The sequence below is a fragment of the Piliocolobus tephrosceles genome, chromosome 15 (assembly GCF_002776525.5).
Source record: "Piliocolobus tephrosceles isolate RC106 chromosome 15, ASM277652v3, whole genome shotgun sequence".
Classification (NCBI taxonomy): Eukaryota; Metazoa; Chordata; class Mammalia; order Primates; family Cercopithecidae; genus Piliocolobus; species Piliocolobus tephrosceles.
In genome coordinates, this window is record NC_045448.1 from 96488191 (window position 1) to 96504446 (window position 16256).

General features: G+C 35.8%; 1 protein-coding gene across 3 annotated transcripts in view; it reads right to left on the reverse strand.

Annotated features, from left to right (window-relative positions):
- Window positions 1-16256, reverse strand: part of GCC2 (GRIP and coiled-coil domain containing 2) — a 62611-nt gene that overhangs the window by 29436 nt on the left and 16919 nt on the right. For all 3 annotated transcript variants that reach the window (XR_002725937.2, XM_023190381.3, XM_023190380.2), the window contains exons 5-9: window positions 10658-10762; window positions 7630-10098; window positions 6850-6922; window positions 4155-4255; window positions 3931-4029 (exon numbers count right to left, since the gene is read on the reverse strand). Coding sequence is in view for 2 of the 3 variants with exons in the window: in XM_023190381.3 (XP_023046149.2) it covers window positions 3931-4029; window positions 4155-4255; window positions 6850-6922; window positions 7630-10098; window positions 10658-10762 (2847 nt within the window). In the remaining variant the exon portion in view is untranslated. The remainder of the gene's footprint in view (window positions 1-3930; window positions 4030-4154; window positions 4256-6849; window positions 6923-7629; window positions 10099-10657; window positions 10763-16256) is intronic.

The following is a 16256-nucleotide window of genomic DNA, read 5'->3' on the forward strand; positions in this document are numbered from 1 at the left end:
TCACCATGTTGGCCAGGGTGGTCTTGAACTGACCTCAGGTGATCCACATGCTTCAGCCTCCCAAAGTGTTGGAATTACAGGCATAAGCCACTGAGCCCGGCCTCTGGTGGGTCTTCTGGGGCATTTACGCTCTTTTGGATCGTGCTTGCCACATCTTTTTTTTTGAGACGGGGTCTTGCTCTGTCGCCCAGGCTGGAGTGCAGCGGCGCAACTTCAGATCACTGTAACCTCTGTCTCCTGGGTTCAAGTGATTCTCCTCCCTCAGCCTCCCAAGTATCTGGGACTATAGGCGTGTGCCACTATGGCCAACTAATATTTGTATTTTTAGTACAGACAGGGTTTTGTCATGTTGCCCAGGCTGGTCTCAAACTCCTGAGCTCAGACAATCTGCCTGCCTAGGTCTCCCAAAGTGCTAGGATAACAGGTGTGAGCCACCATGCCTGGTTCTTGCTTCCCAGATCAGATCCTTGACTAATGCACTTTTGTTTCTAATTCTGATTTACACATGGTGAATTATTTGACTCAACTGGTGGCTGACTGCTACAATCTGAATTTTGATTTTACAGTCTGTCCATTTAGTGATTTCAGTGGTAGAAGACAGGACTTGGGAATCCAGAATCTGGCTTTTTTTTTTTTTTTGAGACGTTGTCTTGCTCTGTCACTAGGCCGGAGTGCAGTGGTGCGATCTCAGCTCACTGCAACCTCCATCTCCCTGCTTCAAGCAATTCCCCTGCCTTAGCCTCCCGAGTAGCTGGGACTACAGGCACACACCACCGCATCCAGCTATTTTTTTTTGTATTTTTAGTAGAGACGGGGTTTCACCATGTGGCCAGACTGGTCTCGAACTCCTAACCTCAGGCAATCTTCAAGCCATGGCCTCCCAAAGTGTGTTTTTGTATGTTTATTTATCTGAGTCTGCTACTTCCTGGCACACATGCACACAGGGTTGAGGTATCACTAGGGTCTTTTCCATAGAAAGAAGATTCTGTGCTTCTTTTATATTTGGGTAGGCTCCTCTAAAAATCAAAGATATTTATCCACTCAGTCTCTAACTGGCCTTCTTCATTTTTACTCATTCTGGTTCCAATTGCTGTCAATAGCTGTAAAAACTGAATTGCTATGCCAAGGCATAATAAATAATGGCTCCCTATGGGAAATTCTGATTTTAATCAAGTATTATTCCTAAGGAGAGTCTTGGAACAAAAAAGAATGCCAGGCATACGAGAGTCTACTTTTACTTTCTGTATGTAGGGTAGACACTTCTAAACATCCGAATAATTACAAATTATTGTTCCTCTAGGACTCGTGTTCAGATCTTTTAATAAACTGATACAAGTTATCACAAGTGATGTGAACACTGAAAAAACTAGTCAAATTAACAAACTCCAAAATTATTCAGTATCTTTATAATGATGCATCCTGAAGAACTTAATAGAGCATAGGTATATGTGTTTTTAAAAGTGATCAACATTCTTAAACATTTCAGCACTTCTAGTTCTACCTTAAATCCCGTCACATTTTTATACTTAAGTTTATACTACATATGAAAATATGGTAATGAAATTTGAAAATTTAAATCTACACATGACAAAATTAGTATGCTCATATATAAAGATCTTATAAATCCATTAAAAAACCCATTTAAAATTTATATATGGGCTTCGTCATAAGAGCAAGTTACATGAGGAACTTGCTTCTTTACATTTTAAGAGATCCTATAATAAATTAATTTCTTCCAGAGGTAGACCAGGCATATCAATTTCAAATAGTTAAATCTTTCAATCTTTTCCTTTGCAATTTGTTAAAATACTTTAGGTAGGAGTGCAGTGGTACAATCTCCCCACTCACTGCAACTGCCACCTTCCATGTTCAAGTGATTCTCATGCCTCAGCCATCAGAGTAGCTAGGACTACAGGCGTGTGCCACCATGCCCAGCTAAATTTTGTATATTTTGTAGAAACAGGGTTTTGCTGTGTTGGCTAGGCTGATCTCAAACTCCTGGCCTCAAGTGACTCACCCACCTCGGCCTTCCAGAGTGCTGGAATTATAGGCGCGAGCAACTGCACCTGGCCTAAATTTAGTATTTAAAGTTTGAAAAAGTCTTTTGTATCCAGAAGTCAGTAGGATCGAGTGTTTCATTCTAGGTTTTTAAAAAATACTTTTCACAAAATTTTTTAATCCATCCAGAATACATTTTGGTATGTGGAGTGAAATAAAAAGCTAATTCCTTAGAAGGAATTTCTTTCTTCATTGGTTTCCGTTTCAAATTTTACTGGGACGGTATAGCTTAGTGGATGAAACAACAGATCTGGAACGAGACTGCCTGAATTCAAATTCCAGCTTTGCTCTGTTACTTGTTCTGTGACCCTGAGGTCTCTTAAGAAATCTGAGTCTGCGACTTTTGAGTTCTTTAATCGATTTATGCCTCAGAGTCCTCACTTGTAAAGTGTTGATGCTAATATACTTGGGGGTTGTTTTGAGCATTAAGTGTAGTGAGATATGTAAAGTGCTTAGAAGAGAGCCTGGCACCTGTTTGTTGTTATGCGGAAGTAACTATCTCTTCTGCTACATTAATCTGTACCATTCCTGCATCAGAATTCTACCACATTACTGTAACTCTTGTCATAAGTTTTAGTGTCTCTTTGAGTAGGATGTCACTTTATTCTTTTCATTAAAAAAAAAATTTAGCTGCTCTTGCTAGTGTACTTAAAACTTAGAATTTTCTGTCAAGATCCAGCCAAAAAAAAAAATCTGAAATGTTTAATGAATTTGTTTTAGAATCTATAAGCCAATCTGAGAACTGATAGTTCAAATAATAGTCAGTCATCGTATGTTTAAGTTTTGCAGTTTTTTTCACTGAGTGCCAAAATTTCTCATTTAAGTGCTTCCTAAGATTGGATTTTATGCTGTTGTGGTATTTTCTTTTTTTCATCAAATCCTGCCTGATTACCGCTCACTCTCTTCTGCCTACCCAACTTACTTTTCTACATAGTACGTATCTTCTATTTTTGTATGTTTGCCTGCTATTGCCATTGGGATTTTTTTAAGTCCTAAGAGGACAGGAACTTAGTCTATTTGGTTGACCTCCAACTTGCCCTAGAACTCAGAACTCAGTCTGCCATATAAAATTTGCTGAATGAAACCTGAAGAAATGTAGTGATGTTTATCTTGCATTCAGTGATTTTGTTGTACTTTCATTTTTAATTCTTATATTTTTAATAATACATTTTCGTGTTACTAAGATAAACAAGCATATTGCCTCCAAATAACAATGCTTCACCTTGTTTAAGCTTCAGGTTTATTCACTTGGCCAGAACAATATCAAATAATCACAGTAGTAATAGGTTATCTTTTTGTTACTGATTTTATTAGGAAATCCCAAAACAAAATTTTACTTTTATAAACAACAGTTTAAAGGCACTATTTAGGCCAGGTGCAGTGGCGCATGCCTGTAATCCTAGCACTTTGGGAGGCTGAGGCAGGTGGATCATGAGGTCAGGAGTTCAAGACCAGCCTGGCCAGCATGGTGAAACCCCATCTCTACTAAAAATACAAAAATTAGCCGGGCACAGTGTCATGCGCCTGTAGTCCCAGCTAGTTGGGAGGCTGTGGCAGGAGAATTGCTGGAACCTGGGGGCAGAGGTTGCAGTGAGCCAAGATTACACCACTGCACTCCAGCCTGGGCGACAGAGTGAGACTTCATTTAAAAAAAAAAAAAAAAAAAAAAAAAAAGCATGCCACTATTTAAAGCTTAACCACTTTAAAATCTTGATGTTAGGATTCTATTACATTGCACCCCAAAACAGAATAAAGATTTACTGAAAAATACAAGGTGATTGTTTTGTGGACAATAGTTTTACATTTCCACTACATTTCTTAGAAGTTATGATTATAACTTTTATAACTTGTTATTAAAATGACTATTTTTACCTTATAGCTTTCTGCTCCTTGAATGAGATCTCTCATGGAAGCAGATAACTGGTCCTTTTCTGACCGAAGAGATTCAAGTTCTTCCCTTACAGTCTGGGTCTGTTTTAAATACAAGTAAAATTAAAGAGGTTTTTTTTTTTTTTTTTTTTTTTTAATGGATAGAAAAACTCTTGATTGTTTAAAATATGAGATTCCTGAATCTCACATTTTTAAAGTCAGCTCACCTCTTTTCTGCTGGAATCTAGTTCTTTCTTTGCCTTCACAGCAACTAATTTTATCTTATTTATTTTCTCCTCCTTTTCTTTGCATTCTTTTTCCAGATTTTCTAAACATAGAAAATATATGGATTACACACGAACTCAAAAGGAAAAAATTCAAATTACTTGCTTATTTTAGCCCTAGATTATTTGGGAGCACAAAATTGGTAATTTGATATTAAAATAAGCAGTAAAAACAGTAATATCATTTTTTAAAGTGGAAGCTTATTTGTTATGTGAGGCAATGTAAAAAGCTTCCATTGTCTTTAATCCTCCAAAATAGTCTACTTTTTTCTAGCCATTTCATAAGTTTCTAGGAATTACAGGCTTTCAAAACTTCTCATTAGATTTCCTGGAAATGCAGGTATGCCAGGACTTTAGATGATAGTGTGCCAATTAGGATCACGTACTGGAGATATCAGATGCAGATCAGTATTTATGCTCCACAGGTACACTCTTCCTCTTGGCTGGTGGGTCTGACTTTCACAACTAAACCTGTAATATGTTTTACCTATCCAATATGGATCTCTCTGTTAACTTCTTTAGCTACCTACCCCATTTGAACTCCAGAGTTCAGGATTTCTTGGTATTTTTCTAAAAATTCAGTTATGATCCAAATTTCTGTCCTGGCCTATTAATTTACTTGCACCAGTGCCTTCCCTCTGGCTACCACAGTGAAGTGTCTGTATGTGGAGCAAAGGCCAGTCGTTCCACATCTGCATTTCACCCTATGTCTCCTTACCTACTCAAGCATCAGAGCAACAATTCTCCCTCCTTCTTCTGCAGTAGCAATTTTCCCCTTTCTAGTGGATTTTTTCCCAATATTTTATAAACATGCAACAAGAAAAATTACCATCAAGAAATTAAGGCCAGGAATAAATAGTGAAAGCAGTTAAAGAGGGTAGGGACAGGTGAAACATCTCAAACATGCTGTTATTCTTCCCATAAAATAAAAAATTAAACCACAAGGTTCCTCTAGTTTTGTCCCATTGCTTTTTCTTTCCCCTATAGCAAATCCCTTGAAAAGAGTCATCTATATATGCTCTCAAACATTGCCTCCCCCATTTTTTTCTAGAATAAACTGCAATCAAACTCTGGTTCCACCATGTCATGGACACTGACCTCTGTTGCTTAAGGCAGTGGTCAGTTCTCAGTAATCATCTTATTTGATACATCAGCAGCACTAGCAATGGCTAACCACTTTTTCCCTCTTGAAGCACTTCACTTCCTGTCACTTGCCTTAGCTTTTAAGACATTTTATGTTCCAGGTTTTCCTACCTCACTAGCTGCTCCTTCTCAATTTCCTGTGTTGTCTCTATCTTCTCTATCTTTACATGAATGGACAATTGTCTCTTGTCTCCATCTTTTGGCTATACTCCCTTGGTAATTTCAATCTCCCGGTTTTTTTTTTTTTTTTTTTTTTGAGACGGAGTCTTGCTCTGTTGCCCAGGCTGGAGTGCAGTGGCGTGATCTCGGCTCACTGCAAGCTCCGCCTCCTGGGTTCACGCCATTCTACTGCCTCAGCCTCCCGAGTAGCTGGGACTACAGGTGCCCACCAGCACGCTTGGCTAATTTTTTTATTTTTATTTTTAGTAGAGATGGGGTTTCACTGCATTAGCCAGGATGGTCTCCATCTCCTGACCTCGTGATCTGCCCACCTTGGCCTCCCAAAGTGCTGGGATTATAGGCGTGAACCACCGCGCCCCCTCTCCCGGCTTTCATGTCCACTCTTTAACTACAAATATTTATCTCTAGCTTAGGTCTCTCCCCTTAACTCCAGATTTGCATAGCATTCTAACATCTCTACTTGGGCTGGTATTTAAACTTACTTCTAAAACTGAACATCCCAATCTGCCCCAATAACCTATTATAAACAACTGGGAGTCATTCTACTCTTCAACTTCCCTTACCCTAATAGGGCACTAAATTCAGGGATCATTGGCACATTACATACTTCTAAGTCTTTGCTTCCTGATCCTTATATGGTAATAAAAGAGCTATCCTATAATGTTATTGTGAGGAATAAATGGATAAGATAAAGCCCTAACTCCTCTGCATATCAATCATACTGTTGTGTTTATGATGTGGCTCGTACCTCTCCAGGAACTTCCCAATATGCGCCTTGATGTATGCTATATGTCAATCTACAAGCACCTGCTCTTCCTTCTTCCTAGAATACCTTTATTCCTGTGTAAAATTTCTCATTCTTCAAGACTCGGCTGAAAACCCTATTCTGCGCTGCTTTTCTTAACTTGAAACAGTGTAAGTTCCTATGTTGTCAGTACTGTATCTTGTCCACACTTCAAACTACTGCAATAACAGTGAGATCTTTGAGCACATGGTCTGTACCTCAACCACTTTTCTATCACCAGTGTCTAGAAGAGTTGGGCATTTAAATAAAGTTTGCTAAATGATTGAAAAATCCAAAATATATCAGGAAACCATTTATAAATCACACCAATCTTGCCTGGGTTAAACAACAGAAAGTAACACTTTTGAAAGAGAAGGCAAACAGGTGTCAGAGGGGCAAGAATGTGAGCTCCAGGAAAAGACAGCTACGAACTGTGCTTTTAACAACTCATTATTTGGCTACTGTATTTCCCAATCTACCCTAACACTAACAAGAATCTAATTGTGACAACATCTGTAAAACTATAGTTACCTAATTTTTCTTCCAACTCTTTTACTGAAGACAGAGGATCATTTTGTACAGAAGGTGATTTCGCTAAGGAATCCTAGAGTTTACAGGGGAAAAACAAAACAAAACAAAGTAACAATCAGAATTAGAATTCATTTTCCATAATGAACCGGCCATCATGTTAAGCATAAGAAAATCATTATCAAAGAGAATTCCTACAAAAAGCAATCTGGTCAACAGATTTTCCCTTGTTAGACCAGAAAATTAATACCGACCTTACTATGCATATGGCACTTATTAAAAAAAAAACAGTAACCAAGGCCAAGATAAACAACCTGATACATCAAATACATGTGTAATAAGGAAACGATTAAACGACTTTTAATCTTTAATTTTTAAAGAAAACCCTAAAATTTTAGCAATACCACCAAAGCTCATTCTCTTGCCTAAAAGTGCTCTTTACAAAAGATAACTAAGCATTTCACACAAGAATGAAACTCAAGTTTTTTCATGTTTAGTTGTTTTGCTAGTGACTAATAAACTTCTGACCAAGACATTTAAATCCCTAATCATTTAATCTTCTATAAACTCAAGATTTTAAAATTATCTAAAACTCCCCCAAAATAAAAGTAATAAACTGGACATACAACATGGAAATGTCTAATGCACTTTTCAGAAAGTTGCCACTTGAGCTTGAATGGTAAAAATTTACTTTTGATGTCAAGGTGTAAAAACGTTTAACGTATATATTTTAGAGTTGAATTAAGAATTTATTTGAAACAATACAATTCAAATGAACAGTACCTTTAATAGTATCAACTCTGCTCTCACATCTCGTAATTCTGATTCTTTTTGTTCTAGTAACGGCTTTAGGTTTTCATGTTCCTTTATAAAACATTTTTCTTTTTCATTATGGATTTCATTTTTGCTACATGTTTGAGATACTTCCTCAACTTGAATTAGAAGATTCTGATTTTCAAGCCTTGTTTTTTCATTAGCATTCTTCATTTCTAGAAGATCAGATTGCAGGGCCTCTTTTTCTGACTGGATTTCTTCTAACTCTTTCCTTAAGAGAACTTTCTCTTGCTCATAGTCTCTCAATAAAGACTTAAGTTCTTCACACTGAACTACACTCTCTTCTTGAAGGCACTTAATCTCTTTTTCTAACTCGAATACCTTTTTATCACACTGAAAAACCAGGTTGCATTTTTCCTCATTTATTTTTGCCAAGGATTCACCGACCGCTTGTAGGATATTAACATCTTTCTCTTCACTATCTTCTGAAACTTCAGACCCCATATCTTTAAGAAAACCATACAACTGAGTTTTGACAAGTAACTTCTGAACTTGCTCATTTTCAAGCAGTTTATTTAAATTATCTCGCTCTTCAACCATTAACTGAAGTTTCTTTTCTAATTCAGTAATATGTTCTTTAAGGATAACATCATCTTTTTGAGACAAAAAAACTTCCAAATCCCTACTCAACTGTTTTTTTTCTGAACTGAGTTTATTGTTTTCCTCATAGAGAGACTTCACTTCAGCTGACAATACTTCTTTGTTTTCAGAGAGAACTTTCATTTGAACCATAAGTTTTTCTAGTTTTTGGTCATTTTGATCCTTTTCTTTTAAAGTCTCCTCTAGTCCTCCTGTTAATTCATTTACCTTTTGTTCTAGTTCACTGTTGTACTGGGTTATCTGCTCTACTTTCTTCCCAAGTTCAAGAATCAATCTTTCTTCCCTTTCACATTTCTTATGGAAATTATCCAGTTCTTCATAGGAATTTTTCAGTTTATTTATAAAATCATCTTTTTCCTCAGTAAGAGAATTTACCTTTGCTTCTAATTCTTTTAACATGGTATCTCTTTGACTGAGACTAAGTAAGTACACTCCATTCTTTTCTTCAAGGTTCTTTATGGTATTTTCAAGTTCTGGTACCAATTTTTGTTGAGACAGTAACTTTTCATTTTCTCCCTGGAGGTGATTCACAGTTTCGAGAAGAGCATCTTTTTCAGTAAAGGCAGTTCTGAGCTTCTGCTGCAGTTCATGAACATCAGATGCTTGCTGTTGCTTCATTGATTCAAACTCTTGACTTATTTTTCCAGCAGATTCCCCCAGTTCTGTTTGTAAAATTTCCATAATCTCTCGTAAACTCTCATAATTTAAAATTGCTTCTTGCTTTTCTTGCTGTAGGTTGTCACACTGTTCCTTAAGACCCTGTATTTCAAACATTAATGTTAATTTTTCTTTTTCTGAATCTGACAAAGATGTCTCATTTAGCTCTGATATTTCTTTTTGATGTTGTTCCTTAAGACTCTGTACTTCTTTGTTATGCTGTTCTACGGTACAGCAAAACTGTTTATTTAAACCTGCTAGCTCAGATTTTAATTTTTCAATTACACAGCCCTGTTCTTCTTTAGCTAGTAATAATTCATTAATTTTAAACTCTAAGTCTTCCCGTTCATGAAAAAATTCATCCTTTATATGTTGAGCATCCATTTCAAGTTTCAACTTAAGATTATTCATATAAGTCACCTCATCTTTTAAGATACTATGTTGAGATTCAAGTTCTTTTAAGGTATCTTCTAAGTGTTTGACTTTTTCATTTACTACTTGTTCTACAAATGTATTTTCCTGGAAGAGAAGAGAACACATCTGATTGTCTTGGTTTGCATTTGAGGTGGCTTTCCTTAAATTTTCTAACTCACATTCATATTTCTCCTGGATGTTCTTTTCACTTGCCTCACATTGTTTTACTAAGTTCTCTTTTAGCTCATTCAACTTATTTATCTCTGTTTCATGTTCCTTAGCTGATGCTTCAATCTGGCACATTAATTCTTTCACCTCTTCTTGGTGTATAGCTTTCAACTGTAAAAGTTCCTCCTGCAAACTATTAATATTTTTTTGGTAATGCTGAGAATTAGCCTCAATGATATTTTGGAGTTGAGTAACTGTTTCCTTCTTTTCATCAGTGGTAGCGTCTAATTGCTTTTGCAGATATAAAATTTGCTCCTCAAAGGCTGGCCTAATTTTCTCAATCTCTTCTTGTAGTTTTTTAACATTATCTTCAGAGTTGTTCTGAAACTTAAGTTGTTCTGAGAGCTCTAATTGCTTATTCATTGCTTCTTCCAGTTCCTTTTGTAAGTTAGCTTTGTCTTCACTGTATTTGGCACGTACTGCCATCAATTCATTTTTCAAATTTTCAATTTCTTTCACATAGTTGATATGTGATTGTTCCAACTCCTTATGTGCATCTTCCATCTTAGCTACAGAATCCTATTACAAAACATAAGCACACATAAATTATTTAAGTAAGACAAAAGAAGCCTCTGCCCTTACAAAAAATATTAGTCACAAACTAAGTACAGAGAAAAGTAAATGAGAATAAATGTATTTGGAGAAACATGATACTGATATTCCAATAATTCTCCTTAGGTGCTGCCTATCTAAAGTATGACAATATAAATCTACAATATTAGATCTACAACTCAAATTAGCTCAGACCTAATAGGCAAGAAACAGAAGCATGTCTCTGAATAGCCTAGAACTAAAGAGATAACGGTATTTAGTCATGTGTGAAAACCAACTTACTTTTTTTTTGTTTTTATTAAAGAATAGCATTATAGCTGTAAAAAAGATAAAGCAACAAGTAAATTCACCTCTGTTGCTGTATAGTTAGGTGATTCAGTTATTTTTCTTTTAAAATCTCAATCTCAGTTTCTTTGTTTATATTATAAAATGTTAATCAGATTAGATGCTTTTTAAAATCTTACCTCTAAAATTAATGACTACACTATATAAGTTAATAAAAAAGAACACTAAAATATTGACTTACCTCAACCTCTTGCTTCATTTTTATATTTTCCTTTTTCAGAGAAAGACACTGTTGCTCAGTCTCTGCTTTTTCCAGAAGAATAGCATCCAGACGTTCAGTTAATGCCTATTTTAGAATAGGATTTATATGCCTGGGGTTAAAAAAATGGTGGATTGACCACATTCATAATTTTCTCCTGACCTTTTCAAAACACACTGAAGTGAGAATAAGAGATTTTAAAAGGTAGAACACATTAAGCAAAGAGAAAAGGAGAAAAGATATAAGGATAAGAGAAATTTCAACACATTTTTTGAAAACTGAATTATGGAGGAGGATGAACTGAATTAGAAGCAGGAAGAAAGCTATAGCCTAAGGACCTGCACAAGGAAACACATATGAGAACTGGCAAATATTTTGCAGAACTGAAATGCTGAGAATTGGAGGCAACAGATATTGTTGAGGGAGGTGTAATGTGTGGGGCTCAAAAATTGGGGATTGGTCAACAATCTGAATAGGGACCAGTCAGAAAGTAAGCAAGAAATAATCTATGTCCTTCCCCCATCAGAGACAGGTTATTCTCTGCAGAAATTAAAGGGGAAGTTAATGAGATGGAAAAAAAAAATCAATAAGCCAAGAGTCAGCTCTTTTAAGATAGCTATCAAAATAGACACCTTTTAGTAAAACGGATCAAAAGACAGAATTTCCAAAAAATAATACAATGTAAAAGGAAGCACATCTACATAAGGTGGGCATGGTGGCTCATGCCTGTAATCCTAGCACTTTGGGAGGCTGAGGTGGGCAGATCACTTGAGGTCAGGAGTTCGAGACCAGCCTGGACAACATGGTGAAACCCTGTCTCTACTAAAAAATACAAAGAAAATTAGTTGCGTGTGGTGGTGGGTGCCTGTAGTCCCAGCTACCCTGGAGGCTAAGGCAGGAGAATTCCTTGAACCCAGGAGGTGGGGGTTGCAGTGAGCCAAGATTGCTCCACTGTACTCCAGCCTGGTCCAGCCTGGGTGACAGAGCAAGACTATGTCTCAAAAAAAAAAAAAAAAAAAAAAAAAAAAGAAAGTTAAAGAAAATTATTATGAGTAACTATTTGTCAATAATAATGAAAACTCAACGGAAATGGATAACAATTCCTATAAAAATAAACCTTTACTGACTCACAAAAAATTTAAAAAGCATAATACTATATTTAAAAATCAAATAAACAGTTAAAAATTGACCACCAAAGAAAACAGGAGGAATAGATGGTTTTAAAGGTGAGTTCTATCAAATTTTCAAGGAACAGACAGATCATCCCAATTTCATACAAACTTGTTCAGACAAAATAAGAAGCAAGAATAATTCCCAAGAATAATTCCCAGCATAACTTGAAACCAATATCCGAGTACTTACACAAAGGAAAAATCAAAGACCCATTTTATGACAAATCTAGATGAAAAAATCCTAAATAAAACATTAGTACACTATCACTATTGCTAATCAACAATTGTTATTAAAGACCTCAGCCTGTAAATAAAGCTTTAAAAGGACAGGAGGTGGCCAGGAGTGGTGGCTCATGCCTGTAATCTCAACACTTTGGGAGATGGAAGTGGGAGGATCAATGTTTGAGCCTTGGCAACAGGCGAGGCTCTGTCTCAAAAATAAATAAATAAATAAGACGTGAGGCATAAAGACTCAAAAAAATGTTTTTTTCAGATGATACGACTGTTTATATAGCAAATCTAGAAGAATCTATAGGTAATTAGAAACAACAGAGTTTCACCAAGTAGATATAGGATTAATATACGAAGTCAGTTCCATTTCTGGATACTAAAGAATTAGAAAATATAGTTAAAAAGAAGACAGCATTTACAATGGTATCAAAGAATATCAACAGTCTAGAAAAAACTTTACCATAAGATGTGTGAAAGCATTCCACAGGGGAAACTATAAAACTACAGATTCCATGCGATTCCAATTAATTGCAATGAAGTTTTTCATGGAATATGACAAGATTCTAAATGTATATGGAAAAGTAAAAAATCAAGAATAGTCAGGACACTTTTGAAGAGAACAAAGAGAGGATTTACTCTCCTAGATACCATTACTATAAGGCTATAAAAAATAATAAAGACATTACAATATCGGCAAAGGCAGAGACAACCAATGGAATAAAGAGTTCAGACAATTCAGACAAACACAAACACTTTTAACTATAATATTAGATTAATGGAGAAAGACTAGTCAATAATTAAGGTTGAAAAATAGTTATTTATATTAAAAAATACTTCAAACCATATTATAAACAAACTCCAGATGGATTAAGATTTAAATGTCAAAAACACAGTTTTAAACTCTAAGAAACCTTAAGATGGCTGGGCGCGGTGGTTCACGCCTATAATCCCAGCACTTTGGGAGGCGGAGGCGGGTGGATCACCAGGTCAGGAGATCGAGACCATCCTGGCTAACACAGTGAAACCCCGTCTCTACTAAAAATACAAAAAATTAGCCAGGCGTGGTGGCAGGCACCTGTAGGCCCAGCTACTCAGGAGGCTCAGGCAGGAGAACGGCGGGGACCCAGGAGGCAGATCTTGCAGTGAGCCAAGATCGGGCCACTGCACTCCAGCCTGGGCGACAGAGCGAGACTGTCTCAAAACAAACAAAAAAAACAAAAAAACCATAAGCTGGGAGAAGGTATTTGCCACATAAACAACAACAACAAAAAATATATTTTAAAAAATTCTACAAACCCAGAGGAAACCCATTGGCCCATTAAGAAAATGGATTTTGGTCGGGCGTGGGGGCTGACACCTGTAATCCCAGCACTTTGGGAGGCTGAGGTGGGCGGATCACAAGGTCAGGAGATCAAGACCATCTTGGACAACATGATAAAACCCTGTCTCTACTAAAATACAAAAAATTAGCTGGGCGTGATGGCATGTGCCTGTAATCCCAGTTACTTGGGAGGCTGAGGCAGAGGAATTGCTTGAACCAGGGAGGTGGAGGTTGCAGTGAGCTGAGATTGTGCTACTGCACTCCAGCCTGGTGATAGAGCAAGACTCCGTCTTAAAAAAAAAAAAAAAAAAAAGAAAACGGATGTTATACACAAAAAGAATACTTTCAATCCAGATCACATGATCTATCATTTTACACCTATTTGACAAAAATAAAAATGTATGACAATACCTAGTGCTGGAGAGGATATGGATCCACAGTATCCCTTGTACATTGCTGGTAAAAGTTATTTCAAATACTTAATAGTGGTTTGGCACTATCTCCTGAGGTTGAACCTTCATGTAACTTTTGACGCAAAGATTTCACCCATTTACTTATAAGAATCCTTTGCACATTTATAAAGGAGATGTATACAAGAAGGTTCATTCTGCTTGTACTCCATCGCATAAACCTCGGCATAACCCCAACATCCATTAACAGTCTAGTTTATGAATGAACTGTTATTGTAATACAATGTCATACTCTATAGCAGCATGGTGACATGCAATGACAGATAAGCTTTAGAAAAATATTAAGTGCAAAAAGTCCTAATACATTACAAACAACATGATACCCTTTTAGTGAAGTTAAAAACTAAAATGAAAAAAAATTATAAAATGATACTTATAAATGCAATAAAACTTCATAAAAGGAAAAGGAATGATGAACATGGGACTTAGGATTATGGTTTCCTGAGGTGTGGGAAACTAGGGGGGGCAGAGTAGCAAGGGGGTGGGGATTACACTGCAAGATGTCTATTATTTTAAAGATCCTAGCTTTTGGGGGAGTTCACTTGTGATTATAGCACAAATAATTAAATTGGAAGGAAATGGAGACAATGCAAAGGAGGCAGAAGTAAAGTCCAAGACAGCAAAAATTTATTAGCTCAGAAAGATTATAGAACTTGTTGAATCTTTAAGATGAAAAAAGAATATTCATATATCAAGAATGAGCTCTTTGAAATATTTAACATCAAATAGAAATTTTAATACAGTGATGGAAAAATTAAAAGTGGATGACATTTCTTCTTAAAGGGAAAACTATTGAGAAAAAGGAAAAACTCTATTGAAAATATAAATCTAGATAAGCATTCTAGAAAGTTTTGTGGCATATTCTATAGACTGTCTCCTTCAACTTCTGTAATCAACAAGTTCTTTCTTGCCTGCCTCTTTTACAGACAGCATAAAAGCTAAAACCTAAAACCCCAGATTTCTCAGATCAACAGGATGAGGATGCAGGAGCACAGGGATGAAGAGTGTCTGGGTCCTGATGACATCACTGGAAGACTGCACCAGCCTGAGAACTGCTATGTCTAAACTTCTTAGATGAAATAATACTAATTTAAAAACTTTATTATTTAAGAAAACAAAAACAAAACATGTAGAAAAATTCAGAGTTCTACATCAAGTTACAGCTATCATTCAAACATGAGAGTAGACTAAAGGAATATTTAAATACAAGACAATACAAAAATTTACCTACATGTATTCACTCTTAGGAAGCTACAGAAGAATGTGCTCTACCAAAATGAGACAGTTAACCCAGAGAGTGAATGACATGTGACCTAGCAAAGAACAGGGGGCCAATACAAGTAAGCAGTGTAGAAGTTCACAGGATCATCACAAAAGGCCTGCCCCAAAGTACAGGAAGACAGAAGGCAGGTACCAGGAATAAAGATGAAACAAAGATTATTTAATCTGTTTGATCATTTGGAAAGTAGAAGGGGTGGTGAAAGACAGCTAGATTTTCATCCGTTGTAACAGGAAGTTTTAGAACTGATAAATCAAGTAATAGCAGTATAAGCATATTATTTAGAAATACAGAGATAATTTTCAGAAGTTATTGGGTATTGTAAGTTATTTAGAATTTAGTATCAAAAATTACGTGGATATGACTTTGGTTAAAACAACCTGAATTTTAGAATTAGTTTTTTCACATTATATATAAGTATTGCAATATAAACTTCTGATTGGTAAGAATCGAAAGATTCAACAAATCAATTTTAGGAGATCTATATATACAGGCTAAATGCAAACAACTATTTAAAAAAACCTTAAAGATCAGAAGCACAGAATGGACAGTATTTCTTAGAAAATACAAATTAGATTTCAACTTAAAAGAAAAATTAGTAACAGTGATACGGACTAGAAATTCAAGTATCTTAACATGCAACTTTTTCATGTTTCTTGCATTTAGAAGCAGCATAAATATTAACCATAATGCTGTACACCTCAAATTTTGACATGAGAAATATGGTTTCTTAGCCCTTCTTTAAAAGTCAAACCTGTGAGGTTTGCAATGAAACTAAGATTGTATTCTAATGCACTAGATGTTTACCAGAGGTTTTAGTCATAATTTAAACTTGTAAGGACACACATTTTGACATGTTATATAAAGAACATAAAAGTTTCTATGAAAATCTATAGGTTTTTCCAGTGTACTTTCCCAAAAAAGTGATAAAACTTAGCAAGAAAGCCTTTTCAGTTTTCTAGAAATGTAGAGAACATATTATTATATTGCTATATGAGTTTTCTAAAATAGAGAACTTAATTGTAGCAGTTAAGTGATGAACACCTGTTAACAACACTCCCAAAATAATTTTCTTAAATTGTTACCTTCTGAGACTTGAATGGTCAGG